The 14,771-nt window shown below is 43.3% G+C and overlaps 1 protein-coding gene across 3 annotated transcripts in view; it reads right to left on the bottom strand.

The window, feature by feature from the left end:
* The window catches only part of LOC142564615 (uncharacterized), a 37,818-nt gene that overhangs the window by 19,948 nt on the left and 3,099 nt on the right, over window positions 1–14,771 (bottom strand). For all 3 annotated transcript variants that reach the window (XM_075675675.1, XM_075675674.1, XM_075675676.1), the window contains exons 3-7: window positions 11,793–11,897; window positions 8,170–8,228; window positions 7,294–7,344; window positions 6,866–6,917; window positions 3,262–3,424 (exon numbers count right to left, since the gene is read on the bottom strand). In XM_075675675.1, the coding sequence (XP_075531790.1) occupies window positions 3,262–3,424; window positions 6,866–6,917; window positions 7,294–7,344; window positions 8,170–8,228; window positions 11,793–11,897 (430 nt within the window). The remainder of the gene's footprint in view (window positions 1–3,261; window positions 3,425–6,865; window positions 6,918–7,293; window positions 7,345–8,169; window positions 8,229–11,792; window positions 11,898–14,771) is intronic.

Below are 14,771 nucleotides of genomic sequence, written 5' to 3'. Positions count from 1 at the left end.
GAGGCCGCTGTCGTCGGCGTGCTAGGCCGCCGCGGCATCAAACGAAAATAACGCTTTTGTCGCGCGAAGTTAGTAAATACTGCATGTTTTTTCCCCTTTCATCGCACTCTCTCTGAGTTCCGTTTTCGACAGGTAAGCGGGCGATCTCATGCTATTCGGTTAAACAGTACTACAGTTTAGTACGTACCTTTCCCGAGCTCCGACCAACTACGGTTTAACGAGGTTTCACTGTAGTGTGACTGGGCTTACTGTATTTACTCGACTATAACAAGCACTATGTTTTTCTGGAAAAATTCTGTGCTCATTCAAGAAGTGCTCAACCCGAATTTCAACCGCCCATTATCGAATCCATCTTACAGGCCTCGTACACCGAAGCCAAGTGACTCCTGGTCCCCAGTGACTAAAATGGAAGAAATTTTCTTTTCCTGAGTGAGAATCAATTGCTGCTTGAAAATTGCTGATCGAAAAGAAAAACAGGAAATAAAGAGGCATAAAAAGCATCAGGTTGGTGGCGCCATCTAGCGATGCAGAGTTTACTTAGAGGTGACGCAGAGTTCTTATTGCAGTACTTAACCATATTCTACTTACCTGCTGGTGTAAAGTGTCGGCAGTGACGCAATTTACAACAAACAAACCCTTTTTTTTATGAATTGATTAGATAAGAACACCTATGTCACAAAAATATGTTTCACATGTTGCAGGACAAAGTGTCGCAAGAGGTCACTACCGGCCTTGCGACTGGTGTCTACGCTTGCCATAACCAGGCACTTCTGTATAAGACAATGTTTGTGTGTACACAAGCTAAACCTTTTTAGTATTCGCCAAAATGAATATTTTGCGCTCAGCACATAGTTGTATTCAGCAAGGTCCCAATGTTAGCCACTATCATCTTTATCACATTACCAAATGCATTGAGCAGCACACGCAGCTAAAACGTCTTCGGTAATCGCGGTAGGTTAGTACAGAACCGTAATAATGTACCGCATACCGCACTGCTAAAACTCTATTACCGCACTTATTGTACAGTAACTTGGCAGTGCTAAAACTCTCTATTGACTCTATGGGCTACGTGGTGGTTCTGCGAGAGCGTCCAAATTATCGGGCGTGTCTGAAAAATCGGGCGCCCTAAAAATCAGTCATTGGCTGTACTTATTTTCCACAACTTCGAATACTTCGAATAGTAAAAGTCCAGGTGACTTGACCAAAACAGCAAAAGCTATTCGAAAAAGAGTTTCAGCAGGTCGTATTATGGTATGGTAGATGCATCATACAGTACGGTATTACCATTCCATACTAACCTAGCACGATGACAGAAGACCTTTTATCTGCATGTGGGGTAGATCCGTACAGTAATGTGGTAATGATGATAGTGGCTAACATTCAGGCCTTGCAGAATACAATAACTGCGCTGAGCACGAAAAAGTCATTTTGGCAAATACTAGAAAGCTTTAGCTTGTCCATACACATATTATACTTTACGGAAGTACTGAGTTACGGCAAATGTAGACTTCAGTCACAAAGCCGGTAGCGACATCTTGTAACGCTTTGTCTTACATGTGAAACCCTTTTTAGTTACATAGGTGTTTTTATCTAAGCAATATGTACAAAAAAGGACTGTTTGTTGTATATTGCACCACTGCCTACACATTACATAAGCAGATAAGTAAAATGTAGTTACTGAAATAAAAACACTGTGCCCCTCTAAGTAAACTCTATGTCACCAGTAGGCGCCACCAACCTGAAGAGTGGTTTTTTTTTGGCATGTTTCATTTTTGGATTTTTTTAGATGATTTTTGCTTTTAATATTCCTGTTTTCTTCATTTGGCCTTAGTAGGTTACTTGCCGGTTGCAAAGAGTACAGTCACATGTTTAGTTAAGTTCAGCTCGAGTTTACCTTGTGGTTAGAAGAGCTATCATACTCGCTACCACTTTGTCGTGTTGCAGAGGGTGAATTAAAGTTAACTTGTGCCGCAGTCCTACCATGGTGAAAACCGCACACGAAATGCGGGCATGCACAGCATGAACTCTGTGGGTGATGCCAGTTTCTCACTATGTTTTGGCTTGGTGCAGCTTGGCTCGCAAAACATAGGGCAAGCCGAGCCTTACCGACAGTCCTAGGCCAGTATGGTCTTACCGTACTTACCGTACAATAACTTGGCACTGCTAAAACTCTCTAATATTTGAAAGTTCTAATATTCGCACACCCCTAGTTACTATATGTCAGCAGTTGAGCAGGTGTACAAGATATTTTTTGAAGTTGCACAGGCAACAACTATGCTAAACGATTGAAAATTATCCGAGGCTTTTCTTTTTTTATCCGACGTCCTCCTTGAGTGAGCTCGGTGACTATCTAGTATGAGGAATACCAAACTGCCGCTAGAACAGCACAAACAAAATTACACTAAAATGGCAAACTGGGCGAGTTGGTGAGTGTTCACTGTTGAGAAAAGCACGAATGGACAAGGATGAGTGAAAAACACAGGACAAGCGTGGAGTACAGCAGCATGAAAACAGTGAATCAAGAACCGACAGCTACATTCATGACAATGATTATGCCACTTTCTTGAATTTTGGTGTCATTTTTACTGCCAAGGCAGCATCAACAGAAGAGGGGGCTCTCGTTCTTACGCTTCATTTGGCGCAGGTTTGGCAAAATGTTTCGCTAAAGCGCTCTTTTTTAGCAGGATGGCATAAAGGAAGGTTCCTGGCACAATTGATCCAGCTGTTTCACCACTGCTCAATCATTTGGCATCTTAAAACACTAGGCAATAGGAAAATTACAAAAGTGCATCGCAGGCCACCAAAGCCTGGACCAGCTCGACGCACGTCGGCACACTGTGCTGACGACAAAGCATTGCGCAGACGTCAACTGCAGTCGCGCGTGCTAAACTTTCTCTCCCCCAATATTCTAAACGCCTCTTGCTTACTTCGACTGCCAACCAGTTAACGCTTCCATTTACTTTCAAACCAAGCGCTTCTGGAAGGTGGAAGCTGTCTACGGTTCTTGCAGGTGGCATCATTTTGGCATTCCATTATGACGTGCTGAGCAGTTTTCAAACTTTTGGTGCAGCAGGCACGTCCCTTAACCTCGTGCGTCGTCATTTTTGCATCTAAATGCACTCTGCATCCCTGGAGATTGCATAAACCTCCGCGCAAGAACCGCGCATGCGCTGTCAATAGTGGGACAGCACGACGGCATGAACACCCCTCGAGTGTCCATGTAAATGCTATCGCATTAAGAGGAACAGGAGATAGGCTCACTTATTGTTGCTGCTGTAGGTGCAGTAAGAGCATTGGTGTTTGCCCTCTGGCTTTGGCCGATGCGAGGTCTCTCGGTGCTGGTGCAGGTGCTTGGCTGCCGAGAATGTGTCGCCGCATTCCTCGCAGCAGAACACCAAACGCTCGGTGATCACACTGTCCTTACCTGCAGCAAACAAAACTGTGGTGCTCATGCAACAGCACATGTTGATTGAAACTAGGGTTTTAAAACCTGTGCTCTAAATGACAAAGTATCCTACAGTAGTATTTCGATAATGAATTTCTCAGGGACTCAAATATTCATATAATTCAGAATATGCATACATTCGAATCACAATATAATGAACACAAATAAATAATGAATTATTGTGTATTAAGAAGTAGATACAAAATTTGGTTGGTCATGCTCTAATTCAATTAAGTACTTACTCTCTTTCTATAACGAAATAAAGAATGTGGAATCTGACACAATATTCGTTATAGTGACGCAAATATTTGTACATGCCTGAAAATATTCTGGTAGCAATAACTTCAAGTACACTTGCCAACCAACTATACAGACACCTAATATTTTGGATTTGTGTGATTATTTGGACTTACGTGTGGCTACCACTGGTAGCATCAATATATCACAGCAATAACTGAAACTTTGGACCCCGCACAGTGTTTCGGACGTATAAACTGTACGCACGATGCCGGAAATGCAAAACAGCAACTAACTCTCAACAAAGCGACGCTGATTAGGCCTAGCTGGCTCAGTTGCTCAAGTAGTGCGATCAGCAGAGAAGCGGGCGACAGCCACTGCGGGAGGCTCGCAGTCAATATATCCGCACCCGTAGACTTTATCAGCAATTGAGTTCGAGATGAGATGCATGAGCTAGACTGACGGCTCTAATAGAGGTGCGCCACATGCAGTGTCCTCCATGTTTAAAATGTCAGCCAGCGGCTGCTAGTTTTTATGTTCGCACTTGTGGACCTTATTGGTGATCGAACGAGACACAAGATGCACCGGCTAGACTGGCGGTCGTTGTAGAAAAGTACAAATTCACATGCGCTCCCTACAATGTCGGAGAAGTCGGCCAGTGGCATGCGTGCTTTACCAGGAACTTGGCTTGGCTAGACCCCATCTGGCAAACCAACATGCTAATTCCATGTGACAACACTCATTGCACAGTTGCGTACAGTTGCCAACAGATTTTTCGGACTTAAAGAATTCAGACTTGATGCATATTCCGTACTTCATGAATGCACCGTCAGGGTTCCCACGGAGCTAACATATTCTTCCGACCAATGTTTCGGACGAATTTAGGCCCCAAAATTCTATTTTTGGTCTAAATTGCACGTTCCCAGCCACGATACCCAATCTTGGCGCCACCATGTTGGATTTTCCGCTGGCTTGGCTTCTAGTGGCACGCTCTATAGCCTCTAAGGTCGGCACGTGCACGCTTTCAATAAAAAGCATGTGGCATCCTCCAGTCTCAGAGGCCATGCCCACTCTTCCTTGGCTGACAAAACGCTCTGGGGACGGCACTTTTTCTTGTTTATTTATTTTTTCAGTCAGCCCTACCATCATAATCACTTAATGCGGGATTCATTTTTATTTATTTATGTTAAAGTTTCAGTTGTTATTTGCATATGGTGTGGCCATAGAGCAGGTACATCTAGGAGACGACATTGCATCTTTGTGCGTGTTTGAGCGGCTTCACATTTGTGTGGTCAGCACCATCTTGTATGACTTCGCGAGAGCCAAGTGGTGCGAAGAAACGTGGCTCATTCCCTCGATCTCCAAAGCAATCTCCGGCAACGGAGATCGCAGATCCCCAACACGGTGATGTTCGTCAGATTATATACGGAGACGAGAAGAAAGGGGTTAACCGAGGGGCCCGATTATTATTAGTCATATCATAAGAAGCCAACAAACACCAACACAGGGGAAATTACTTGCGCTTAATTAATGAAATAAAGAAACGATAAACTTATGGAAATGAAAGTAGATGAAAAAACAACTTGCCGCAGGTGGGGAACGATCCCACAACCTTCACATTTCGCCTGCGATGCTCTACCAATTGAGCTACTGCGGCGCCGTTTCCCCATCCACTCCACGTAATGCAAAGGTTGAGAGATCGTTTGAAGGTTGTGGGATTGTGTTGCTATAGGGAATCAATATAACAACACAATGTATTGCCACCATCGAAACGAGTTATGTGTGAGGCACATACTGCAGAGGGACACATCTTTCACACTTCCCTATGGACACTCGCTGCCATCTAGCGGCGGTGCTACGAAGCCTGCACATGGCCTTTGAAATGCATGGCGCACCGGTGTGTGCAAACATTGAGAAACGAGTCAGGCGGCCGCCGGGTTCCTTTCTCCCGCTTCTTTCTGGACGCCCTGCGCCACCTAGTGGTGCTGCTGAGAAGTTTGCGCGTGGCCTCCATGACGACAAGCGTGGTCCACCGGTGCATGCTAACGCTGAGAATCGTTCCCTCGCTTGCCGCAGACCCGGTGGCACATAATGAGTGGCCCAAGTTGGCCAGAGGTTGGCTGACGGGCGGCAGGTATGCAGTGCATTCATGGCGCAGCTCGCTCAAGCACATACCCAGCGCACTTGTCGAGCAGCCTGCTAAAGCATCGGGTTGCTGTCCTCGAGGAACCTTTGTGATGGAGTTTTGACTATACTCAGTGTCGGCAAAATTTAAGGGATCTTTTTCGTCATTTTATAGCAGCACACACCTACACTCTTGAAACAGTTGCACCCTTTCGGGTGTATACTTGTCCCACAACAATAATGGCCATCTGCCTCGCTCGCGTTTCCTTTCTCGAAAACTCGGTGCTCGCTACTTTCCTGTCGAGAATGATGCGTCACACTGACAATGCGCAAGCCGTTCGTGACTGAGAAGTACCGGGCTCGCAGCGTCAAAGAAAGGAAACGCAGGCAAGACGGATGACGATTATTGTTGTGGGATAAGATAAGCCCCAAAGGGTGTAATTTTTTTTAAAAGAGTTTATTGGCACATACCCATTGGCACATACCCATTGACACAAGTTGGCATCAGACAGCAGTACATACTCAATTCTGCAACCATAGTGATCCACATCGGTGCGAAAGAGGTTCACTGAGGAGTAGCACATAGGTATGTACACACTGCCACATACTCAGTAAGCCAAGTTGGTCTGATGGGAAGGTTTTGAAGCCTGCTCCCACAGCACAGAATCCTGATGCGCCACCCATTTGACCACAGACTATGCAGTAACACATGTAGGAGGGAAAGCATTGAGATACAAACAAGCGTAGGAGAGAAAGCATTGAGATACAAATAAGCATACATAGAAACATGTATAGATAGATAGATAGCTTCTGGAAAGTCTGTGTCCACGAAGTACCCTAAGAATGCACTTAGGGTACTTCACATTAAGAAGAGTGAGGAGGAAAAATGGCAGGAAAAGAGATCTGTTGAATTCATAGCCTAGGTAACAGCGGAGATAAGCGTGGTTTCCCAACCATATATTCTAGTGAGTGGTTTGGCTACAGAATAGAGTGTGCACTGTTTTGCAAGTCGCCTATAACTGAATCGCACTTCCTGCATTGTACAGGACTCCTGTTTACCTTCGTCAGAGGCAGACTTTTTCCTTTTCTTGGTCTTGGTGCTTCTGGTCGTCTGCGCATAGGCAACAACAAAAATTTAATCAGTTCAAAGGCGGCATGACACCAATTTTCGAGCTTCAATCATGCATACCCTTCCCCTGTGTAGGGTAGCAAACCGGACGTGCGCCTGGTTGACTTCCCTGCCTTTCCTCTCTTCCTTTTCATCATCATCAATCATCATCAATCATGCATTGCAAGATAATTAAGGCATAGTTAATTAACGCAGAGTTAAGGCACTCGAACCTCCGGCCTTTGGTGGGAGTTGAACTCGCGACCTCTGTTTTGGAGACGAACCCACAACCTTTCGTGTTACTCTCGAAAGGGACGAGTGCGTCCGCAATAGAGACACCACAAGCAAAAATTTAATGCTTGAAAGATATCCATCATACCTGACATCCCTTGGACTCTGTTTTCTGTGGTTTTTCTGTAGCTATGCTGGCCTGAAAAGATTTTTAAGAATTGGCATGAAGAACTATATTCACAGAACTATATTTCAGGAAAACTCAGGCTATCCTTTTTCATACTAGAATTACTGTGTTCTGTAGCAGCAACAACTTCATTTCGGCGAGTTCATTAATCTTGAGTATAACTTGAAGCAGTGTGAAGAAAATGAGGACAGGAATTGAAAACAAAAACGACAGGACGAGCGCTGAATTGCCAACTATCGGATGGCAGTTCAGTGCTCGTCCTGTCATGTTTGTTTTCAATTCCTGTCCTCGTCTTCTTTATGCTGCTTCAATTTATATTATGTTCTCTTCACTGCAAAAGTTATACCTTGATAATGAAATAATTTTTGTAAATGAGATTAAAGCTCTGGGTGCAACTTTTTCTGAAAGCGTGACTTGAACCCAACATATTGAATAGGTTTGTAGAAATCTAAATGGAATATTAGGGCTACTAACTCATCACTAACAAATTTTTCCAAGAACATTTCCGTATGTAAAATGCAATTATTGTTTTTTTATCTATATTATACCACTGCAATTTAATAAGGGGAACCATGACTAAAGAAAGCATGCTCAAGCTGAGTGTGCGCAAAAGCATGCCATTCGTACCATTGCAAACATACCTTACGGCCCACACACATCATATTTTTCAGAATGCAAAGTACTGCCCACTGAAACCATACACACATTGTTTAGTTTGTATATGTCGGTCAGCTATTGAAACGTTCAACAACTAAGTTGTTAGGAACAAGTATGCTTTTGTCAACTGTAATATGGAGAACTCAAGTAAAAGCTTGAGGCCCGAGATAGCCAACATACCTGACATCCCTTGGACTCCGCTTTCTGTGTTTTCTGTGGCTTTTCTGTAGCTGTTGCTTCTGGAAAGAGATTGGTTTACTGATAAGGGCATCATGAAAAAAGAAAAGCACTAATCTTTTTCATCCTCGACATGGCTGAGGCACCGAGTAGTACCTACACCAAAGCATGATCTTGAACGGCAGCAATAATTGCAGGGAAAAACTTTCTTTTCAATACGAGAATAACTGCATAAAATAAAACCTTGATAAATTCTGTGTTTTCCTGCTGAAAAAGAAAAGTAATAAATAAGCTAGCAGATCCCACTCATATGTGGGAAACGGTACACCTTTGTTAGTTCTTTAAAGGGCCTCCCACTAGGCCACATAGCAAATTTTGGTTATATGCTGGAAGTTATATGCCCTCTAATAAATGCCCTACTGGAAAGAATATTTCAAATTAGTTTGGAAATATTTGGAAACAGATGGAAATATTTCAAATGCCATGAGCCCATGATTTCAGGAGGTCAGCATCACTGCCAACATAAGCATTCTCTCCACTTTCTCCGTCTAGCGGAATAAGAGTAAGCAGAATTCCTTCACTGTGTTCTCCCATACTGGAGCCAGAGGATCACATGACAAATATGTCACGGGCCCCATCCTCTTGATTTTTCTATCTTTTGCATTTTTGACCAATGGTGTACTTCCCGTGAAGGTCTCATGCTCAAGCCGTTGCGTTTGTCTCGTTTTGCACAGCGAATGAGTTTGCACGTTCTGCGTGAGAACACCTGATTAGCGGTATAAGTCAGTGCCACAACCAAGAGCACTGAAGCACGCGCGAGAAAACGAAGCAGTATGATTGCGGCACTGGAATACAGCTGAAAATGACAGTTTTGTTCTACACATGGGCGACTGCATGACGTGGAACATACAGACGAAACAGAAGTACATCTCCCTTGTTATGGTACAAAGTAAAACAAAAACACGCAGGCATTTGTTTTGTGTAGTTTATCATTTCTTTAAACTTTAATTGGTCTATTGAAGCAACAGATTAAGCAAATAACTGTTGTTGCCTTGAATAACTCTCAAAGTCATGTCACAGTGAGTGACGTCCCAGCACCGCCATGTACATAGACACACTTGTGCGATTGGTGTCAACTCTCCAGCTGGAAGCGCGGCACCCGCAACAGAAGGGAAAACACCATTCCGTTTGAAATTTAAGCTCTTCCCGCAGTGCGTAGGAATGTAATACTTAGCAGACGTGATCGTTAGCTGCATTGTACACACTGCGCATGTCAGCTCAAAATGTCTCGCTTATTGCATGGACTGGTCCCATTTTATTCCCTTAACTTATTTTTTTCACTTATGTTATTGATGCAGACTTCTTCACATTGCCTAGTTTTTGCGTTTTGTGCCTCGTGATGGCACCAGGTAAGAAGTGTGAATGAACAAAATACTCTCATTCATCACAAAGATGGACATCATGAAAGCTGTGAAGCACAGCAAAGTTTTGTATTCATGTCCTTACAGTCGCACATCGGCAATGAAGGATGAAGGGAACCTCTAACCCTACCTCTAACGCCGAGCTGTGCCCCTGCAAGTACTTCTTGCACCATCAGAAATATTCATGCCAATGAAACAGCATTGTTTTGGCAGATGCAAAAACAATGCACTGAATCTGAAGGGCAGTACATGCCACAGAGGAAAAATGAACAGGGTGCGTGCCCCAAAATATGGAAAGCTGGTGCAGCAAGGGTCTTATTTGCACTCCATAATGGCGAGTTTGCTTTAGTAAGCTTCACCACAGCTCAATTGTGTAATGCGGTGAAGCATACTGACTATGGCCATTTGTTACTGGAATAGAGGATCGCCACGCTACTTCAAAATTGGAAAAGGTCTCCCAGACCAATAAGTGCATTCCACAAGAAACCATAGATGTCACTCAATCTTTTCAGTTTCGGCGATAGGCATCTTATGGTTCTGTGAGCAGCGCCCCCACCCCCTTCTCCCCACCAAGGAAAATAAGTAACAATAATGCAACTCCAACTTCCACTTAGGCAGATCTTTACATTAGTTTGGATTTAACAAAAGCACTGCACACAGCAACCACCTTTCGCGGAAGGTCCATCACAGCAGCGGCATGCAAGACTCATCATTGTGCAATTCCACAGACCCACAGTCTGCACGGCACACATTTCATTCGTGCTCGCAGGGACACATCAGTGGTAATGGACTTGGGTGCTCTGCAGGCTGAAAGCCACTTTCGAATATAACAGCATATGCCTGGTTGACTTGTTGCTGACGTGCGGCGATTCGCCGTTTAAGTGGCGCATTGTAACGGACACGTGGTCGGGCTAGTTCACATGCAATTAACAATACAAGTGCGCTCATGCAAGCACCGTAACAAGCAGTGTAACGCATCAAAGTGCTCCGACGTTGCACTGAGCAACGTCCACGTTCCAAGATGGCTGCAGCATCCAAGCTCGCAGGTGACGCCACTGCCCACCAGGATATATAAAGGATTCACTGACAGTAAACAGTGGAAAGGGGGGGGGGGGGGGGGTCTTTTTGGTTTGGGGCTTGAACAGTTGTCTGTTGTTTTCTTCTATCAGTATGTCTGCCACAACATGGTGGAAGAAATGTTACATGAGTGGCTTACATATGCTTGTATGCTGACCAAGTATGTATGCGCCCCTGTTCTGCATGACAAAAAAAATAATAATAACTTCCTACATAAAACCTGAACATATAATGTCAGCTCACAAGCATCTCTAAAGCACACTGATCTGTTAATGGAATGAATTTTATGTGACAGATTCCTTCATTTATTTCATTCTTTTTTTAATTTAGCCATTTTGTACGTGCCAAGGGGTTGTGACTGTCCTTGTCCATACAGAATAGTGAGTCTTACAGTGACACAACACAGAATCCCTTAATGTTGCTTCATATGTGTCATACTTTTCTGTACATACACCTGTCATCACTATTGCTCCCTCAACAAGCATCATACATTGTGTCAATCCTTGCGACATCACTGCATACACGTTTCACACTATATACCTGTCCGATTTGAAATTTGTATTCTAGCACAGCTCCTGAGCAATGTAGTGCATAAAAATAAGCATACAAAGTGCATGACAATAATGTCGTGACTTTTGTGGGAATAAACATAAACATTCCATGAGGTTACATGTTGCATAGCATGAAAGTTAACAAAATTGCATGCATCATTGTTAATTGTAAAACATTTTATTAACCTTTACTGTAAAAAAACTGCAATAGAACACAAATAGTTTTCTGCGCCACTGACAGATTCGGCCAGGGTCCAAGTATTTTCATTTCATAAAATGTTCCAAGTCCAGTCGGCTCACTGCTATTAAAACTATTTGTAAATAGATCTGCTAGATGTCATATTGAGGGCAAGTGCGCAAGAGTCGTTTGATAGTTTCTTCAGACCCACAAGTACAGCACATTAGTCTGTTGGCAATTCCAAGAAGGAAAGAATAAGTGTTTGTAAATGCTACACCCAGCCATAGGGGTACAGCTATGTTGTATTGCTGCGAGAGAGCCTAGTCGATGTGATTAGCAGAAGGTGAATGCCATTTTTCGCTATGATGTATCTGAGGCTTGGCTCAAGCAGTTACTTACGAGAAGGGCCAAACAGTGAAGAGTCGCAGGAGCCCTCGGCTGCAAGGTCGACCTCCTCCATTTTACACTCGGGAGAGTAGGGCCCGACATCACCCTCGCTCAAGTCTGCGCCAACAAATGAAACAAACTTGCAGACACTTGAGAATAACCTGTTGCTGGCCTAGTTGGCACATCACAGTAAACAAGTCGGTTCTTTTTTTCTTTAGCAAAGCAGATGGATGCAAAAAGGAACACACACACGCAGGCTGGACTGCCCCATCTATGTGTGTGGTCTGTTCGTGGTCGTCAGTTTTATGCAGGAGCCTTTTTGCTTATTGTAATGTTATTTTATTCTCTTAAGGACCCTGAATGAATGGAGAATTACATGAGAGGTGGGTGCATATTTTATACAGACACTGTCTTGCAGACACTGAATACACATTTTCTCGCAACACAACAATATTTCTTAGCTGCAATTAACCGCAAAATTTTGCTGACAATTTCACCTTACATTTCTCTACCCCATATGCACATTGGTGTGAGCAATGGGCCAGTGTTAAAATGTGAAAGTAAGATGGCTATTCTTTTTTCGCATTAATACATGCTCAGACTAATTTCACCCACAGTCCCCAGTCACACTGTGGCCAGGAATAAAATACATGATCTTAATCCACAGCAGACCTCATCAGAATTCAGGTCATACACTGTATGTTAAGGCAAAATCGAGGAACCATTAGGAGACCTGCCAATCTTAAAACGTCAAAAATTTTGCTCTTAAAGAAAAAAAAAAGAAAGACTAAAATTTGGTGAAATATGCTATAAAGTGTTTTATTACTCACACATACACTGTTTATTGAAAAAAGAATCAGCTGACTTTGTTCTGTAGAGATTCTGTGAAAAAGCTCACTGCTCTATACCCACAGCAAAAATGATTTGCATCATAGAAAAACAGAAATGTTCAAGATGTTCTACATGAAATATTCAAGTAATGGCAGTAAAAAGTTCACCTGCTATTTTAGTAGTGCCACTGCTGCCAGTATGTCTGACATCGAGTGGCTATGACAAGTGTTGATGTATGGCCTCGTTGGCAAGACCCAAATGCTTGTTTGTGTCCCCTCACCTTGTTCTCGTTGACAATGCACTTAAAACAATCTTAAGGGTCTGAAAATGCAGGCTCCGAAAAGTCAATCGATGGCTACCGTACTTATTCAAATGTGAGCTGATAGTTCCTTCCTTTTTTTTTTTACGAATTATGATACCTCATGTCAGCAGCTTAGATTCGAGGATTTCATTAGGAGCCAATGGAAAGACGGCATTCCTCTGGCGCCACCATGAAAAGGCGTTAAAACCATTACAATGTGCTAGGCAACCAACCAGAGCACAGACATGAGGATGACGTTATGACTGCTTTGAGTACACACAGTGAAGGCGTTTGTGAGTGTCTTGATTTTTTTTCTTTTTTTTTTCTCTCTATGTTCGCTTCTGGCCAAACGACAGCGTAATGGCACTGAGCAAGAGATGAATCTGCATCGCTGGAGAAAACAGAAAATTGCCACAGCACAGGACGACATACCAAAAAATGTGATTAGATGTGCATCTAGAAAGTGTTGCTTTTCAAATGCACTTGACGACGCAGAGGACTGTGTGCTTTATTAAGGAGACAGCGATGAAGAGCTCACTGACAACAATGAAAACGATGAGCCTAGCAACGCAGACGGCAAGCGAATGGGGACAATTCCGCGGCTGCCGCCGTATACTGGTCATAAATGCTATTTTTCTTTTGTGGCTATTTACTGCATCTCGGGCGGCTTACATTGGAGCAAATTTCTTTTCTGACTTCTTCCAAATTTAGGGGGTCCGCTTAGATTCGAATAAACATGGCATATTGGCCTTCTACAGAGGTTAGTTTTGACCTAAATTAAACACAAATGATAAGTCAAGATCACTGGCATCAACACAAAAACCATCAGCAACTTATAGAAATAATCGGGCATTTTACAATAAAATCTTAAAAGTTGCCAGGTTGCATTCCACTGCAATACTTTTCTTTTTAAAGGGCTCGGTAATAGCGGAGGTGCTATAAGCAAATAAAATGTTGTAAGACGATGATGTGAACTGAATTTTATTCCACACCAAAGTTGCAGAAATGACCAAGCAGAAGAGCTGCAGGTTGCAGCCGGAAGGGAACCTGGCCACGTAGTACACAGGACAGTTTCACAGCAGCTGAACTAAAGCGCACGGTTTACATCATCAGCTTATTTTATGTACGCCGCAGGACGAAGGCCTCTCCTTGCGATCTCCAATTACCCTTGTCCTGCGCCAACTGATTCCAGCTAGCGCCTGTGAATTTCTTAATTTCATCACCCCACTTAATCTTCTGCTGTCCTCAACTGCACTTCCCTTCTCTTCGCATCCATTCCATAACCGTAATGGTCCACCGGTTATCTAACCTACGCATTGCATGACCTGCCAAGGTGCAGTTTTTTCTCTTAGTGTCAATTAGAATATTGTTTATCCCCACTTGCTCCCTGATCCACACCGCTCTCTTCCTATCTCTTAATGTTACGCCAGGACAGGGGTAATTGGAGATCACAGGCAGAGGCCTTCGTCCTGCAGTGGACATAAAAGAGGCGGCTGATGATGATGATGAATGTTACGCCTAACATTCTTCGTTCCATCGCTCTTTACGCGGTCCTCAACTTGTTTTCGAGCTTCTTTGTAAGTCTCCAAGTTTCTGCCCCATATGTTAACATCAGAAGAATACATAAAGCATAATGAAAAAGAAAATGGATGCTTCGTACTAAAAGACAAAAAGAAAAACACAGACAGATTACATAAACGAAATTATTGTGTAAACATTTTACACAGCCTTTTATAGTGGTTGTACTAAATCGAGACAAGACTGGAGTCAGGTAGGAATCCAATAATTGGTCGACATGGGGAGCCCGACAAGGGTACTGAGACACTTTCTCTCACCGAACAGATGAGAAACATTGTTGT

The sequence above is a fragment of the Dermacentor variabilis genome, chromosome 11 (assembly GCF_050947875.1).
Source record: "Dermacentor variabilis isolate Ectoservices chromosome 11, ASM5094787v1, whole genome shotgun sequence".
In the NCBI taxonomy this organism is placed as follows: Eukaryota; Metazoa; Arthropoda; class Arachnida; order Ixodida; family Ixodidae; genus Dermacentor; species Dermacentor variabilis.
Note: the sequence above shows the minus strand (reverse complement) of the source record. Positions and strands in the feature narration are given on the sequence as shown.